Source organism: Gadus chalcogrammus, chromosome 2 (assembly GCF_026213295.1).
Source record: "Gadus chalcogrammus isolate NIFS_2021 chromosome 2, NIFS_Gcha_1.0, whole genome shotgun sequence".
NCBI classification, from domain to species: Eukaryota; Metazoa; Chordata; class Actinopteri; order Gadiformes; family Gadidae; genus Gadus; species Gadus chalcogrammus.
Window position 1 is genome coordinate 6,058,110 of NC_079413.1, and position 18,053 is coordinate 6,076,162.

General features: G+C 40.2%; 2 protein-coding genes across 9 annotated transcripts; both read left to right on the forward strand.

Annotated features, from left to right (window-relative positions):
* Nucleotides 1-256: 256 nt before the first annotated feature.
* Nucleotides 257-8,426, forward strand: LOC130371504 (uncharacterized). Of its 5 annotated transcripts, XM_056577303.1 has the most exons (10): nt 257-374; nt 691-833; nt 1,205-1,334; nt 1,452-1,487; nt 2,705-2,758; nt 2,858-2,893; nt 3,062-3,161; nt 6,732-6,812; nt 7,064-7,140; nt 7,760-8,426. In XM_056577303.1, exons 1-10 carry the CDS (start codon nt 314-316, stop codon nt 7,795-7,797), a joined length of 756 nt encoding a protein of 251 aa, XP_056433278.1. In that variant the 5' UTR covers nt 257-313; the 3' UTR covers nt 7,798-8,426. The 5 variants fall into 5 exon arrangements, with proteins under 5 accessions (XP_056433278.1, XP_056433285.1, XP_056433294.1 ...); XM_056577310.1 differs by lacking the exon at nt 1,452-1,487; XM_056577319.1 differs by lacking the exon at nt 257-374 and having other exon boundaries at nt 527-833.
* A 2,134-nt stretch (nt 8,427-10,560) lies between these two features.
* On the forward strand, nt 10,561-17,636 carry LOC130371532 (uncharacterized). 4 transcript variants are annotated; one of them, XR_008893199.1, is made up of 11 exons: nt 10,561-10,648; nt 10,929-11,059; nt 11,445-11,574; nt 11,695-11,730; nt 11,848-11,901; nt 12,001-12,036; nt 12,206-12,308; nt 13,374-13,451; nt 14,691-14,770; nt 14,969-15,072; nt 15,638-17,636. XR_008893199.1 is itself a non-coding variant. In XM_056577346.1 (10 exons), exons 1-9 carry the CDS (start codon nt 10,588-10,590, stop codon nt 14,755-14,757), a joined length of 696 nt encoding a protein of 231 aa, XP_056433321.1. In that variant the 5' UTR covers nt 10,561-10,587; the 3' UTR covers nt 14,758-14,770; nt 14,969-15,379. The 4 variants fall into 4 exon arrangements, 1 of the variants encoding a protein (XP_056433321.1); XR_008893200.1 differs by lacking the exon at nt 14,969-15,072; XM_056577346.1 differs by lacking the exon at nt 15,638-17,636 and having other exon boundaries at nt 14,969-15,379.
* Nucleotides 17,637-18,053: the final 417 nt, after the last annotated feature.

Here is an 18,053-nt window from a genome sequence, read left to right on the forward strand (position 1 = left end):
TGTTTTTGCAGGTTTGCAACGTTTAAAAGTTCAGGGGAAAGTAGGCTATATGCCTCTTCTGGTGTTGCTTAAAACAATAGCCTTTTGAGGGAGTGTTGTTTCTGAATATTAGTGTTAAGGGCCAATAATGCTTACTATCAACATTAGTCACCATGTCTGTGGATGTGGACACATTCGCAAGCAGTCACATGTTAATATAGCCCCCCCCCCCCCCCCCCCCCCGTGATAAAATCTCCCTCTGAACTCAGTTCAAAACTTGAGAGCCCTGTTTCCGTTGACTCCCGAGCTGCCCTAGCCCAAGCTAAATCGTACAATGAATGGTTTATTCTATATGATTTGTATTCTGTCAATTTCCCTCGCACCACCCGTATCAGGTAAGAAGCAATATTCTTTCCAAACTCACACTACAGGACTTTTAAATTTAAACAAAATCCCGTCCGAGGAGAGCAGCTCGCTGTCAAATTACCTTGAAATGGATGAGGCTCGGTACCGGACACACTTGTGGGATGTTTTCAGATTGTTCAAAGATTAGACCTATAGGCTACTATGACTTGGAAATGGGTCTGGAAGTATGGTAAAAGTCCTGTAGTGTGAGCTTTGCCGGTGATCGTTGAAAGGAATGTCGCAAGTTGTTATTTATTTATTGACTAGCGCTAGATAGGATTTAATTTGCATTTGACGCATTTCTAGGAAACATTTGCCTTGGAACCCCTGTGGTAATTACTATGCAATGTAAAAACATTTCAACCGGAGATGGATATTATAAATACCCCTGGTCTCTGCCTCCGGGTAAAGTGTGTAAAGATCTTGAAGTCTACGCCGACAATCAGCCGGTAAGTCTTGCTAGACCCATAAATTGGCTTATTTTCTTAGCATCTTTCTCAATATATAGGCCTATGCCTACATGTCTGATCTGTTTAATTTGAACAATATGATGTTTGTGGACAAATACGAATATGCCTAATGCCTAATTGCCTTTCGATTAACAACAGCCTAAGCCAATTAAATAGATGATAATAAGAACATATTCCTTATTTTAATCAGCTAAACTACCTGAGGCTGCGTGGCTAGCCATAAGGAAACAATGCGAAGTAACACACCTTCCTTTTTGTGTAGAAGTTTTATTTGAATGTATGGTAATTCATTGTTTACTGTTCCTCCCGAACAATGTCTGATGGTTACTCTCTTTTTGTATCTGCTTAAGATACTACTGGCCAAACATCCTAACGCAACACTCCCTAAACTAACACAGTGTCGAAACCTGACTGTGAGATGCATCTACGAAATGAATGGCACTGCAAATGTGGATGAGATCTGCAGGGAATTTGTCACCGGTAAGAGAAAAATCAATGCTTTTAAGTTGTGACACTATTACGGCCTACCTATTTAGTCACCGGTTGCTTTATAATAACTTCACATATACTGTTCAACTAAACACTCATGTTCAACAGATTCAGATGCTTCCTCTTTATCAGACCCAGAAAGACGTAAGCTGATGTGTTTCTTCTAGTGTGTGTGTGTGTGTGTGTGTGTGAGTGTATGTGTGTGTGTCTGTGTGTGTGCGACGCGAGTACGCCCGTCACGGGTGAAGCACCGCTCGACGCCAATGCTGTTTTTGTAAAAACTTAAACAACCGCACCCGTCGTAACTGCCGCCGTTAATGTAGTCAGTTGCTGAGACGACGCCGAAGTTGGCATCCGATTCGTAGCATCCGATTCGGCTTGAAAACCACTTAGAATCTTCAAATCGGTCCTGATTGAAAACCACTACACTTATACTCTTCAAATCTACTATAGATTTTGACTATAAAGATCGATTTTGACGATAAATCTATACTATAGAGTATATCTATACACCTATACTCTTCAAATCTGGACTACATTATCACTTTACCCTATTTTCACAAATAGGGTAAAGGTTTCACATATCTGAAACTATGTTTTACATAATGTATAGCCTCACTGTGATCATTTAGTCCAGATTTGAAGAGTCTAGGTGTAGTGGTTTTCAATCAGGACCCGTTCTAATGCAGCCTGGACCCCTAAAAAGCATTAAAATGAGCCTGTATTGCATTTTCACAAATAGAAAAAAGGTTTCACAAATCTGTAACTATGTTTTATATAACGTATAGCCTCACTGTGAAAATTTAGTCCAGATTTGAAGAGTCTAGGTGTAGTGGTTTTCAATCAGGACCGATTTAAAGTGGACCAGCTGCCGAATCGGATGCTGCGAATCGGATGCCAACTTCAGCGTCGTGTTGCTGAGATGTTCTTTTTCGGCAGCCTAGGTCATGTCCACAGGCTGGTGGTCAGAGGCTTGAGAATTATGAGGTTGTCCAAATGTAAAGCCAAGCCGCTTGCAACATATTGCTCAATCTCCTCCATTATAGGCAGCCGAGCTATTTGGAGGAGGAGGTGTTTTCTGTACCCATAGATTTTCTCTGTCTGTTAACAGACTGTGTGCAGAATAAGCTCATGTGTACGTATTGTCTATTCTGTGCATGTTTGACTCAAGTGCTGCAACATGTTGTTTCGAGGATGTAGGGCATCAAAAGCAACTGAAAATATTTGTGCCCTTGCAATGTATTTTATAAATGCGGACACAAATAAAGACATTGAAATGTGTGTGTGTGTGTGTGTGTGTGTGTGTGTGTGTGTGTGTGTGTGTGTGTGTGTGCACTAAACTGATCTCATATCTGCAATAGCTAAACAACAGTTAAACAACACAAGTGAACAGACTGACACGGACTCAGTGAAAAGTAAGCTGTTTATATTGTTAATACGCAATGCTGTTTATACACTGTGTGTGTTTGTATATACTGACCATTGTCATTGAACTGATCTCTTAACTTAAACAGATCAAACATCAAACATGGATCAAAGTAACCAGCCAGGTGAGGTTTTTTTTCCCCTTTCTGTTGGACGTTTCCATGACATCAGGTTTCATTGCATTATCTAGTTGTGTGACCGTCAAGTGTCGAACAGTGAGAGATTTCATGTCATATTCAATGACACCATACATGTAACTGAGGCTATTTTTTGAGTTGATATATACCCATCAGCTGCGGTTAGTGTTGGTGTGCCGTTGGCGGTGGTGCTACTGCTGTTGGTGCCGTTGGCGGCGTTGGCGGTGTGGCTCTGTCGACGAAAAAAGAAACAGACGTGAGTGTCCACACAATCCATTTTTTTATTTTGTAGGTGTGTTATTGTTTAATTGTCTTTATATTGTGTGTGCAATCTGATTAAGTACAACTATCCTTATTATGTGTTGTTTATTCGCCAACGTTACAAGACGCCATTCTAGTTCTGAATTCTCTGGAATTAATTTCACATTTCACATTTCCCAAGATGGTTGCTTGGAATCTGTGTGACATGATGTCTGATGATTACAATTAGACTCTTCATACTAGAAACATGCATTAGACTATTAGTTTTGTTTATTCAAATCATCACATTAGCTTTTTAACTGGATGCCACTTTATTAAGTTGAGGAACTTAAACTTAAATTGATAGACAACAGAAATCTTTTAAGTTCTTGTCCACACTTACGTGGACAAGACATGCCACTCACATGAGGGCGAGGGTGCAGCTGAATTCTTGACCTTAAGGAAGTAAAAACTACCCACAACAGAAAGGGAGTGAGGGGGAGGATTCAGTCCACATCCTAACAATCTTTTATTTTTAAAGAGTTTATAGGGCTTGTTCATTGCAATGTCACATCACAATGACCACCTCCTTTTTTTGCAAGCATAGGAGCATTGGAATGATAGTCATTGTGTTGGTAGTAATTTTCTTTTGTTCATTGTTTACTAGTTATTCGTGAAATGATTTTCTTTATTGCGAAAATGAGAGAGAAATTGTGGTTCAAACTGCCCCAGCATTTTCATGCCTATTCAGAAAAAATATGTTTTCGGTAACGTATACATTTACGTCGATATACAGCTGAGTATGGTTATAAGTCAGCACCAGGAAATGGGTATGTAACCACACTGTAAAACCTAACAGTACATCTTACTAAAATAACTAAGTAGACGTAACTTAAATCTCAAAAATCCCGTCTCGTCCTTCCCGCGCTGCTCGCCACAGTAATTTAAGTTGGATCAGAGATTGGTGAATCCATTGTGTTCATTTAACTTGATTGGTTTAAGGCAATCGGTTTCCTCAAATGAATTGAGTAGACGAAATGTAATTTTAAGTTGTTGCAACTAGAATGTAATAAGTTACATGAACACATGTTATATACGTTGAATGAATTGCTGCATTTAAGTGTAAAAAGCTAATTCTTTACATTTCACCTCAGTAAATGGAATTAGTAATGCTAACTCATAATACACATGTCACAATAACTCTAGCTATAAGAGTTATCTTTACTTACATAAAATAATTGCTGGTACTTAATTTATTTGAGTTAGTAAACTTAAATAGTTCAAGGCAATCGGTTTCCTCAAATAGTTTAAGTTCAACTAACTTGTCAGGTTTTACAGTGCAGGTGCCATGTTCTGGGGTCTCATTTATAACCGTTGCGTACGCACAAAACGGGGCTGAAAGTGGCGTAGATGACTTTCCACGCCAAAGTTGTGATCTATAAAAAACTAACTTGACGGGAGAATGTGCGCAGCCCTAAGCAAACTCTGACCCATGCGTACACATGGTTTGGAGGAAAAGGAGAATTGGCGACACAGACGGGGTGGTGAACGATTATGTTTTATCATCGCCCTTCATAAGTTTAATTTCAACCCGTATCATGTTAAATTGATGTAATCAGAATAATTTAAGTCAACTGCGTTATTTCTCAGTTATAACGAAACATTTCCTTAGAATCAAAATGAAAATTAAAAATCTAAATTCTCTATATTTAATACAGTCACTCCATACTGTCCACTGACAGCACGAGTGCATCGAATAAAGCATCTGTCCAACATGTGTCAATAACATAATATTTTTATGTGACACTGTAAACACATAATCAAATGTCAATTAAATCCCAACTGTGGAAAACCAAGCCGCATAGGGCTACATAAAAATGTGTACCTTAATGTCAGACCACTTCACTGCTTCACTGCGGCAGCAACATGTTCCTATGACTCTGCAAAACTACATGTTCCTATGACTCTGCAAAAAAGCGGAAAAGAAAGCAAAACTACTTTTCGGGGCTCCACCTCACCCACAAGTGTCGTCACTTCAACGGAGGTTGAAGTGGCGACACTTGTGGGTGAGGTGGAGCCCCGAAAAGTAGTTTTGCTTTTTTTTCCGCTTTTTTGCTTTTCTCAGTCCTTCTGCCATTCTTTCCGACCAGACATAATACTTCCATCTGAGTCTGTTTTATATGCAGATCGCATTCATGAGGCCGTTTGCATTTACCATTTATGAATTAAAAAGGGGCGTGTACAGGGCGGAACGTGAAGCTGATTCAGCTGCGCACACTTGTAGGCACTCTGTGATTTATAAAGCAAAGATTGCTTAGAGGTGTGCGTACGCAGGGTTTTATAAGTCTGAATATTTTTTGGCGCGAGCAAAACTTGGCTTTTGGGCGTACGTACACTTTTAGTAACGATCCAACGCAGAGTTTTATAAATGAGACCCCTGAACTTTGTAAAATTGGCTGAACTATGATTATCTCAATGGTTAAGTTGTTAGAGAGTTTGCAATGGTAGGATCGGATATTATTGTCTTGCTGAATAGTCAATTTTTTCTAATGTTGATAATACTACTTCTTATAATCGATAGAATTTAAATAGCGCTTTTTTGTCCAATCAAAAGTGCTTTACAGTGAAAGGAGGGACCTCACTAACCACCACCAATGTGTAGCACCTACATGGGTGATGGACGGCAGCCAATCGGCGACAGAACGGTTATGATTAGAGGGGGCAGATTGAATGAGCCTGGTTAAGCAGTTTTAGCCAGGACACCAGGAATCCCCTACTCTTTGCGCTAAGTGCCCCGGGTTCTTTTATGTCATCGAAGTGAGTCAGGACCTCCGTTTTACGAAGATTTTTTGATGATCAAAGCAGTGCGTTCCTAACTACGGGTAATACATTGCTGGAAAGTTAGCGCCATTTTGAACCTAATTACGGGATTTATTACATGAATATGGGTATCTTTTTTGTTTATGTATGTGTTTGTTACGTACCTGCATAATTGTGCGTTAGTAGATGTTTAGCAGTAGTATAAGTAGTAGTTATAATAGAGTACTACTAGTAACAAGCACGACAGTCAAAATAGTCTAGTCTAGACAAATTGACTGGGTTCGCACCCCAATGGCTGCTGATGTCTGACCCCTACCTGCCCCTTAATGACATGTATCTGAAGTCAATATTGGATGCTTTGGTTGGTTGCATCCAGGGCTGGATTAAGTTGAAAGATTACACTAGGCATACCGCATTTTTTCGGGCCCCCTCCAAACGGATACTTTATGATTGGGTGAAAAAACTACATGCATTTTACCTGCCACAAGATTATTATTTATGCTTATTTATTTATTTAGGTTTTCATGCACATTTCAGGCTCTATGTAACTGTTTATATGCAATGATCACATCACATAGATGCTTTGGTTGGTTGCTTGCATCTGCTCCCACTCTTCCAGTAGGTCATAATGTGCGCCTGTACTTGTTTCTGTTTGCCCTTCATGCTGTCTTAATCTTTTAATTGTGCTAAAAAGTTGTTGAATGGAGGTTCAGACAGTACCAGGATTATACTAACTGTGGCTGGCGTCTCTCCTTCCCTGGCTCAGGGTCAGGACTGAAGACGGGGCTCTCCCTGAGCAGACTGCGGCACAACCTGAAGCACAATCACTGCTAAGTGGAACCAGTAGGTAAGAAGATACTGGCTGTATACTAAACATTACAATGTTTACATTGCCAGTGCCCATTTTATTAAGCAAGTAAGTAGTAAGTAAGTAAATATGTAATTAGCCCCAAAGTGACAATTCAGTTGACACAACAGCATAGTCAGTGGCAAAAAGGGAAGTAAACAAACTAGTAAAATAATTAAAATAAAGTAATGGAGATGAAGATGCCACATACGATGTTCAGTGCCTCTTGTTCTATGTCTTTGTTGACATAGATTTCGTCCGGGGGCTTTTTCTGCTGACTACAGCGCTGCTACAGATGATGTGACCGTGACCATGCCAGATGCCTTTGGTAAGTAAAGGTGGCGTCGAATCAGATCCGGCTGTTGGGCATCCTAGTCCTTTGGCTCCTGTAGGTATTTCTATGGGAAGGAAGTATTTGATGCAGTGGCGTGTCCGTAATAACTGAAAAGAGAAGGGGTGGTGCATTGAATAACAGGGTGTGGCACCAGATCACAAAGCGGTCCGGAGAATGTAGACTGCACCGCTGAAAGTAGGCCTACTTTACAAGCGTTTTGAATCTCTCTTCAAACATGATTTGAAAACGGTGATGTTACGGTTATGATATCCCATCGGGTGGGACCTGTTGTACGAGGAATGCACTCAATTGTTGTCAGGTCACGCGCGAGGCTCACAGCCTACGTCTTCGGCTGCCAACCGATATAAAGCATGGCATGTGCATAGTCATATGCAAATGTGTCTGAGGAATTGCCATGCTGGGCCTACTGATCTTATGATTCAACACATCCTCGACCTTATACTTCTATTATTAAACATGATTTGTTAATGTGTCGTTAAAATAGTTATCGAAGCCTGAACATTTTATTTATTTATTTTTTGGTTTCATTGGTTGATATTTGATAGTGGCGTTATCACTGTACTAACCTGTTTTTATTTATTTTTTCATACAGGAGGGAAAACACGTTTGAATGGAGATTGTAAAGATTGAGGGCGAAAATTGTATTGAAGTATTGGCTTTGGCCCGGCCACACAGTCTTGTACGTTTGGTCCGACCGTCCAGACAAACCCGGAATTTCTCTACGAATTTTCTTTTTTGCATAGGAAATTCCCTTCCTATGGAGATCACCCCGGAAGTGCTTGGAGGAAAGGTGGTTCGAATTCTAAAAATGCTCAAATTCTAAAAGGAGCCTTGATGCTTCCTTTAACCCTCCTTTATACTCCTGAGCTTCCTTTGCGAAAGGAAAGGAGATAGTGGTATCCCATATTCCTTTACCGCGGCAATATTTAAAGCAACATGCCATCGACGAAGTTAACCGACTCTACGCAAAGACGCATGAGAGATGCGGGAAAGCAGAAGAATAGAAGAGAAGAAAATACAATTGATGATAACGGATACCAATTCCAGAAACATAATTATTTGAATACAAATGAATTCATTTATTGCTGGTTAGTAAGCACATAAAATGCACCATAAGAAAAGAAAATGCCAACTACACACCAACCCTACCAGCTGGGCATAGTTCGATTTCCGTCAAATTTGTTTGATTTGATTTGTATTATTTTTGTAGTTTTTAAATACAGCCCCTTGGTAAATGAATTATTAACTGTACATTAAAATGTATATTTTTAACGGTGTGTGTGTGTATGTTGGGGGGGAGGGGGTGATGAGGTCAGCATTGACAAGAGCGGTTGCATTTCCTTAGCTGCCGAAGAAAGTAGATTCTCAGGTGGGCTTCCTTAGTGAGGGAGCTGATATTTGATTCCCACTTGAGGTCTTGGCAGATGACTGTCCCCAGGAAGGGATATGATTCGACAGTGTTCACTGGGGAACCATGATGCATGATGGGGGCTAGTGGAGCTGGAGATTTTCTAAGGTCCACTACCGTCTCCACTGTTCTTTCTGCCTTTAGGGCTAGATTGTTATCCCAATCTCATGAGGGCTCATCTAATGGTTCGATTTAGTTGGTTTTTCAATTATCACTTTACCATTTGCTTTGACGTTGGTTTCCACAATATCTGTTGTGTAAAACATTCTAAAACTGGTGTAAAATGTTGCTGGCCAAATTAATGCGAAAACAATGAATATATTGTCATCATATAGACTTTCTCTCAGCACCCCCAGGAGTCAGTAAGTCAGAATGTTGTGTGCTCCCTCTATCCCCCCTCCAAAATCCCCACCACGTGTGGATGGTCTTCCTATAGGGAGGATAAATGTTTTGTTTGAAGTGAAAGTAAAGAAAATAAATTCATTAGTTATTTGGGATATAGGTCAGGATGTTGTAGGACTCCCAGGAGGTTTAACCTTTTCCTGCTCCCTGAAACGACTCATCACAGTGAATCCTCACACTGGGCGAAATATTTGGCTTTGCACGCTCCGTGATTTAGGGAAATGGGGTGCAAGGCGTTTTTTAAGTTAAGGGGACAGACTGAAAGCTCTTTGGCAGGCCTGATGGTCATTTGTCAGCTGCTTTTCATAGACCAGATTCGAAATGCAAAAAAAAAAAATGCATTTACATATACACAAACACATCTATGTTCCAATTTTCTTATTTATGTTGCAGGCCACACACAAATGTGGCCCTTTTTATTTTATATATATATATGTATATCGATTTTCCCCCCTTAAACTTCAAAATTAGACCATATCTTTAACCACTGTCTAACATTTTTGAGTTAATTGTAATTTTGGCACAATTAAGAAAAAGTAATACACTAATTTGAATGGAGCCTACTTCACTTCATGAATATAAAATAGTATTGAATAGACTTTCAGGTTCAGCCCTCTACCGCCATCTTGTGTATTTGCTCAACTCGAGTCACAGTCCCAGGTCGAGAGAAAGAACGGAAGATGCAACGTGTCTTGAATGTCAGCAATTACTGTGAATCTTTTTGCTTATTCGCCGATCGCCGTTGTATTTACATGGGCACAGACAGAGGGGCGATCAAACATGTATCGACATACAATAGGGTCATGTTATGCATTAATTTTCCCATATTGGTGGTAGTTATCAAATGGTCATATCTCTTAATCCCAGGTAAATAGATTGGACGATCGATCTCTATCTAGAGATACTCATCTGTATATTCTGTAGATATCTATAGATATAGAGATATAAATATAAATAAATAAATATAAATCACATTTCTCTGGGGCTGCAGGTGTCGTCGCGGTCTCTCCGTTGCGATGACTATTCATTCATTATTTCCGCATTTACAAATTTCTCCTACAGGGGATTGATAAAGTTCTATCTATTGAAAGGAAAGAAACACTTGGTCATACTTTACACGCTTTACCACAGCATTGGCCTACTGAATGCAACAGATATATTTTAAGCATTGGAATGAATGCCACATTAATATTTGATGCAGTGGCGTGTCCGTAATAACTGAAAAGAGAAGGGGTGGTGCATTGAATAACAGGGTGTGGCACCAGATCACAAAGCGGTCCGGAGAATGTAGACTGCACCGCTCCTGTATGTTTTTGCAGGTTTGCAACGTTTAAAAGTTCAGGGGAAAGTAAATGCCCGTCTTCTGGGGTTGCTTAAAACAACAGCCTTTTGAGGGAGTGTTGTTTCTGAATATTAGTGTTAAGGGCCAATAATGCTTACTATCATACATTAGTCACCATGTCTGTGGACACATTTGTAAGCAGTCACATGTTAATATACCCCCCCCCCCCCCCCCCACGTGCTAAAATCTCCCTCTGAACTCAGTTCAAAAGATGAGAGCCCTGTTTCCGTTGACTCCCGAGCTGCCCTAGCCCTAGCTAAATCGTACAATGAATGGTTTATTCTATATGATTAGTATTCTGTCAATTTCTCTCGCACCACCCGTATCAGGTAAGAAGCAATATTATTTCAAAAACTCACACTACAGCCAGGACTTTTACATTTAAACAAAATTCCGTCCGAGGAGAGCAGCTCGCTGTCAAATTACCTTGAAATGGATGAGGCTCGGTACCGGACACACTTGTGGGATGTTTTCAGATTGTTCTGGAAGTATGGTAAAAGTCCTGTAGTGTGAGCTTTGCCGGCGATCGTTGAAAGGAATGTCGCAAGTTGTTATTTATTTATTGACTAGCGCTGGATAGGATTTCATTTGCATTTGACGCATTTCTAGGAAACATTTGCCTTGGAACCCCTGTGGAATGTAAAAACATTTCAACCGGAGATGGATATTATAAATACCCCTGGTCTCTGCCTCCGGGTAAAGTGTGTAAAGATCTTGAAGTCTACGCCGACAATCATATGGTAAGTCTTGCTAGACCCATAAATTGGCTTATTTTTCTTCTTAGCATCTTTCTCAATATATAGGCCTATGCCTACATGTCTGATCTGTTTAATTTGAACAATATGATGTTTGTGGACAAATACGAATATGCCTAATGCCTAATTGCCTTTCGATGAACAACAGCCTAAGCCAATTAAATAGATGATAATAAGACCATATTCCTTATTTTAATCAGCTAAACTACCTGAGGCTGTGTGGCTAGCCTGTGCATAAGGAAACAATGCAAAGTAACACACCTTCCTTTTTGTGTAGAAGTTTTATTTGAATGTAGTGTATGGTAATTCATTGTTTACTGTTCCTCCCGAACAATGTCTGATGGTTACTCTCTTTTTGTATCTGTTTAAGATACTAATGGCCAAACATCCTAACGCAACACTCCCTAAACTAACACAGTGTCGAAACCTGACTGTGAGATGCATCTACGAAATGAATGGCACTGCAGATGTGGATGAGATCTGCAGGAAATTTGTCACCGGTAAGAGAAAAATCAATACTTTTAAGTTGTGACACTATTACTAAGGCCTACCCATATAGTCACCGGTTGCTTTATAATAACTTCACATATACTTTTCAACTAAACACTCATGTTCAACAGATTCAGATGCTTCCTCTTTATCAGACCCAGGAAGACGTAAGCTGATGTGTTTCTTCTAGTGTGTGTGTGTGTGTGTGTGTGTGTGTGTGTGTGTGTGTGTGTGTGTGTGTGTGTGTGTGTGTGTACACTAAACTGATCTCATATCTGCAATAGCTAAACAACAGTTAAACAACACAAGTGAACCGACTGACATGGACTCAGTGAAAAGTAAGCTGTTTATATTGTTAATACACAATGCTGTTCATATACAATGTGTGTGTGTATATACTGACCATTGTCATTGAACTGATCTCTTAACTTAAACAGATAAACCATCACCCACGGATCAACGTAGCCAGCCAGGTGATGTTTTTTTTCCCCTCTCTTTTGGACGTTTCCATGACATCAGGTTCCATTACATTATCTAGTTGTGTGGCCGTCAAGTGTCGAACAGTGAGAGATTTCATGTCATATTCAATGATGCCATACATGTAGCTGAGGCTATTTTTTGAAGTTGCTATTTACCCATCAGCTGCGTTTTGGATTACTGTTGTTGGGCCGGTGGCGGTGGTGGTGGCGGTCGTGTTGGCGGTGGCGGGCGCAGCGTGGTGGTGTCTACGAAAAAAGAAACCGATGTGAGTGTCCCCAGTTTGTTAAAATAGTTGAAATCTCTTGTTTTCTTATTGTGTAGGTGTAGTATTGTTTTATTGTGTTTATATTGTGTGTTATTATGTATTGTTTATTTGCCAACCGGTGCCACAATGCTATGTTCCAATCATGTGATCCGAGTTTCTGAAAGCAAGTTACAAGCTGCCGTTCTAGTTCTGAATTCTCACATTGCATATTTCACATAGTAGTAATTGTTTGTTTAAAAATAAATAATGGTGAAAAAGCACCAAGATGGCTGCTTTGAATCTGTGTGACAGGATGTCTGAAGATTACAATTTGACTCTTCCTACTAGTAACATGCATTTGACTTTTAGTTTGGTTTATTCTAATCATCACATTTGCTGTTTTAGCTTTTAACCTGGATGCCACTTAATTAAGTTGAGGAACTTAAACTTAAATTGATAAGACAACAGAAATCCTTTTACTTTTAACAACTCAAGTGGACAAGAACTGCCACTCACATGAGGGCGAGGGTGCAGCTGAAGCTTTTTGACTTCAAGGAAGGACAAACTACCCACAACAGAAAGGGAGGTGGGGGGGGATTCAGTCCACACCCTTTCAAACCAGAGTTCATAGGGCTTGTTCATTGCAACGTCACATCACAATGACCACCTCCATTTTGCAAGCATAGGAGCATTGGAATGATAGTCATTCTGTTTGTAGTAATGTTTTTTTGTTCATTGTTTACTAGTTAATCGTGAAATGATTTTCTTACATTGCAAAAATGAGAGAGAAATTGTAGTGCTTCAAACTGCAACAGCGTTTCTCATGCCACCTCGGCATAACTAGTAGATTACGATATATTTACGTTGATACACGGCTGAGTATCGCCAACAAAAAATCCCATGATGCAGTCTGCTGTACCAGCCCTATTTGCTGACTTTGGTATATACATTAATATACTGTTTGAGATTTTCCTGACAAGAAACTTGTTAGGTATGTATCGGATACATTACTCTGTGATATGTAATTGTTATTTTACGTCCATGAATCCTGTTGTCCATCACTTTGAATTGGAAATCATCCTGTAGGCCAACCCAGAACCAAGGACTGGAGTTAACTGAAATGAACCGACCCGACGATGGTGATCAGACACCATCAGGACATGGGTATGTGACCAGGAGCCATATATTGCACTTTGTAAAATTGGCTAAACTATGATTATTTCAATGGTTAAGATGTAAGAGAGTTTTCAATGATAAAGATTCGATCTTATCGCCTTGATGAAATTAATTTTTAATTTGTTCTAGTGTTGTGGATCAAAGCAGTGCGTTCCTAACTACTGACAATAAATTGTTGGAATGGTAACGCCATTTTGAACCACAGGGCAATGGGGAGGAAAGAATGAAGAGTTTCAAAGCGATTTATTAAATATATTTGGATATCTTTTTGTCACGGTTAGCGGGTGGCAGGCAGGCAGGTAGGACCCAAACGCAGACAGTTCGAGTTAAAGGATAATTTATGAACTCAAAAAGGCAAGGAATACGGGTGACGTGGGTAACACAGGGAACACCGGGAACACAGATAACACACAGGACAGAACTCACCACAAACTAAAATGATCCGACCAGGAACAAAGGAAAGACAAGGGCTTAAATACCACACACACTCAGGGCACGCAACGAGCAACAGCTGAGACACATTAGGGAGGGAGCAGTAATCACACAGGAGGGATACCTGACTAACAGGTAACACACCAAAACAAGACAAGGAAACAGACAGACCATGACACTTTTTTGTTTATGTATGTGTTTATTACGTTAACTGCATAATTTTGCATTAGAAGTATAGCAGTAAAGTAGTAGTAGAAGTAGTAGTTATACTAGAGTACAGTTAGCAACAAGCACGATATTCAAGATAGTCTAGTCCGGCCAAATTGACTGGGTTCGCACCCCAATGTCTGCTGATGTCTAACCCCTACCTGCCCCTTAATGACATGTATCTGTAGTCAATATTGGATGCATCTGCCAAACAACTAAATACTAAACCATAGTAGCAGAAAATTACACTTTAGCTCGTGTTAAATTTTCAATAATGGCAGATTCTCTGGCATACAACAAATTATGATAATATAATATATTGATCAAATTTAAATGTATTAATTGATAGATGGGAGATACGGGCGCTCCCACTCTTCCAGTAGGGCATACTGTGAGCTTTTACTTGTTTCTGTTTGTGCTTCATGCTGCCTCCAAGGAGACAGTGTGAGGAGTAGTGACTGAGCAGGTACCACTTACCTTTTAAATTGTGCTAAAAAGTTGTTGAATGTAGTAAATTAAGTTCAGACAATGACCTGGTTATACTAAGTGTGGTATTACAACCTTACAACGTCTCCTTCCGTGGTTCAGGGAAACGACTGAAGACGGGGCTCTCCCTGAGAAGTCCGCTGAGAACCTGAAGAACAATCACTGCTAACTGGAACTGATGAGTAAGAACAAACTTTACTAAACATTACAACGTTTACATTGCCAGTGCGTGTGTGAGTGAGCAAGTGGCCGGCCTCAAAAGGGAAATAAACAAATAATGAAGTTAAGATGTAGATCCACTGGTACTGTGTTCCGTGACTCATGTGCTATCATCTTTTTTTACATATAATTCCTCTGGTGCCCTTTTCTGCTGGCTGCAGACCTGTTACTGGGGACGGAACCGTCACCCTGACAAATGATGGGTCCCCTTTGGATGGACCAAGACACCGTTGTCTCACTTCTGGCTGTTTGGACAGATCTGTCTGTTAGTGCTCTGGTGCCTAGTAGTTTGTGGTAGTATTTGATGCAGTGGAGAGTCCAGAATAATTTAAAAGGGAAGGCGTGGCCTAGGAGTTGGATAGAATGACAGATCGTGGGCTGGGTGGTGTGGACTCCGCACAGCTGAACATAGGCCTTGTGTACACGAGTTTTGAATCTCTCTTCAAATCGTGATTTGAAGCGTTTGCATGTTAGCCAGCTAGTTTGCCATCATAGCCTCATATGACACAAGCTGGACTTGATTGAGTCACACTCTACTTTACCTTTTATACCATACAATAGAGTGCCTGATCGATGCACATATAGCTCTGTGTGTGTGATCACTGCCCTTCTAGACACTGAAGGCATATATCTTTAAAATCTATGAGGTTAGATGCAATCAAATTAGTTTTTGTTGGGGATTTATTGCGGTAGCCATTTTACTATTTTTTTTGCAGGGCATGAGCCAACCCAGGTTACCTCGTTGTCACGCCCCTGATTGGTTGATACTTGGGTATATTTGCGTTATTACTATACTAACTAACCTGTTTTTATTTTTATTTTTCACACAGGACGGAAAACCTGCTGGAATGGAAATTGTAAAGATTGAGGGCGAGGTATAGCCTGGGTATACCCATGCTGCCATGCGCGAGATTTCATTTTGCCCTGCTAGGCAGCCTGGATTCCATGGATCCGATTTTCGCTTCAGGGAGGGAACCAGGGCGAGGGGACAGCTAGACGATGACGACGTCTTTGCCACACTCCAAAGCTTGTACTTTGTTTATATCTATGGATCCAACATGGTTGCAGATGCAAAGTTGCCTTTCGATGCAGTCTTAGATAGTGTTCTAAGTAGTTAAGAACGCAAGATGGTTTAATTGATACGATGGTTTAATTGATACGATTGGCTATGAGCTACGTACAAATGCATTTGATAGACATTCGTAAACACTCTGGGCATTCGTAAACCACGCCTTAAATACGAGAAAATTAATGTGGTTCCCAGACCAAATCTCAATGTAGATTGAGGTGAGGTCTGGCGTTAGCCACGATTGTTGAAGTATGCAATTATATGAAAATAGTACAATGGTATAGGAGAGACTTATATTCACATGAGGAAGATACTTAGCTTTCTAAGTTTAGATTTAGCTTTCTGCTAAATCTTAAGTACATTGCACTTTCTATAATGCATTCTTCAAGATTTGCATGTAAATTAAAAAAATATGCATTATAAAGTTAAGGAGGGCTGGCTAATGTCCAAGTTGGAAAGTTGTAAATATATACAAAGGAACTCAAACAATTTGAGGGAGGGTGGGGGCTTGCACCTGTTAGAGACCGTGTTGGGGGTTGCCCGGGTAACTCCCGGGCAGGATTTCAATTTTTGAGCATGGAGTGGGACATTTTTGCGTTGGTAGAGCTTTCAGAAATTACTGTGCAGGGTTTCATTTCTGTTTACATTGAAACACCTACTTCATGAAATGCATTCAGAGATGGAATTGTTGTTTGACCATTGCTTACTGTGACTTGTGAGAGTCAGCCCACAGTGTGAAGTCTCTCAGCCTGCCGTCTGATACAGCCTTTTGTATTTCTATTTATTTTAGAGGAGCTCTGGTAGTCTAGTTTTCCCAGCTTTATTTTGTAGTTTAGTCTTGATGTTGTTTTGGTAGTTTAAGAGCTACTGCTGGGTCCTACGGCCTACAGCGGTTGGCCCAGTAGTTCATCCAACTTTTTGTTCTGTTTCAACCACGCTCTCATGCCACACTTCGTGCTCTTTCCTACATTATCAATTGCTTATGTCATGTTGATCAAAATGTATTGTAATGGTCTCTATGGAATAGTCTCACCCCCACAACATTTAGGTATTAGTTCATTGCATAAGTCTTTACATGCAAAATGGTTGAACAAGTTGTCATAATATGTCAAGCATATTTTCTATACATTTCTATACACTGGCATTAGACTATTTTTTCTGTTCTTTTTTCTAAATATGTCCTGAATTGGTCAATTGCTACCAGGTGAATCTTGACTTTCTCTAAAGAAGGGAAATGTGTGAAGTGTTAGATCACCCAACGATCAACCAGTACTGGAATAGCTCAAAGGTGCATCTCCTGAACCATGAAATGGCAAGTATATATATATAGCTGGAGCACAACACAATGTTACACAAATTTGTGGCCCAACAGACAGGAACTGCATCCTTCAGGAGTTGTAGGATGACTGCACTGTAATTCCTACAGCAATGCATGTACAGTTTACCCTAAAGAGATTTTCCTATGTTCACATTTCTAGCAATGACATGGTCTGTCAAAAAATTACAGTACAAACAGTCAAAGCTCTCTTGCAATCAATCTCCCACATACACTAAGGTGTAACTTACAATTTACAATAAGTGACTTCAAAACTTTTGCCATAGTTTACATCAGAACATCCCTCCAGAGTACACTGTTATATTGACAACATTACTAAGCAATTTGACTGTCCTATCCGTAGACAATGACACAAGGACTTGTCATTCTGATGGCACTGACATGTTCATTGAAACAGATATTTACTTTTGAGTGATGAACTAAGGTAGGGTGACCAGACGTCCTCTTTTTCCCGGACATGTCCTCTTTTCGAGACCTAAAAAATGCGTCCGGCAGGGATTCCAAAAACGTCCGGTATTTTGCCTCGTCGGTCTCTTATAAAAATATATATATTATTGTTATTATTATCTTTTTATATTTTTTTGCCTCGTCGCATATTTGTGTTTCTGGGTCTTTCACATAACCTACTAGTTATTACCATTGTATATGTCTATGGTTGTTACGGCCTTCCAAGTTCTGGAAATGGTATCTCCCTTACGTTCCACCTTCTTGCGCGAGTTGACTGTAGAGAGAGTCTGTCATTGGGCGACCGATCTCATGTGCTCGTTGAGAAGGTGCCGTGTATAGACGGAATGAAACCCCCACTGAAGTACGTAGGCCCACGATACAAACCCCCCCCCCC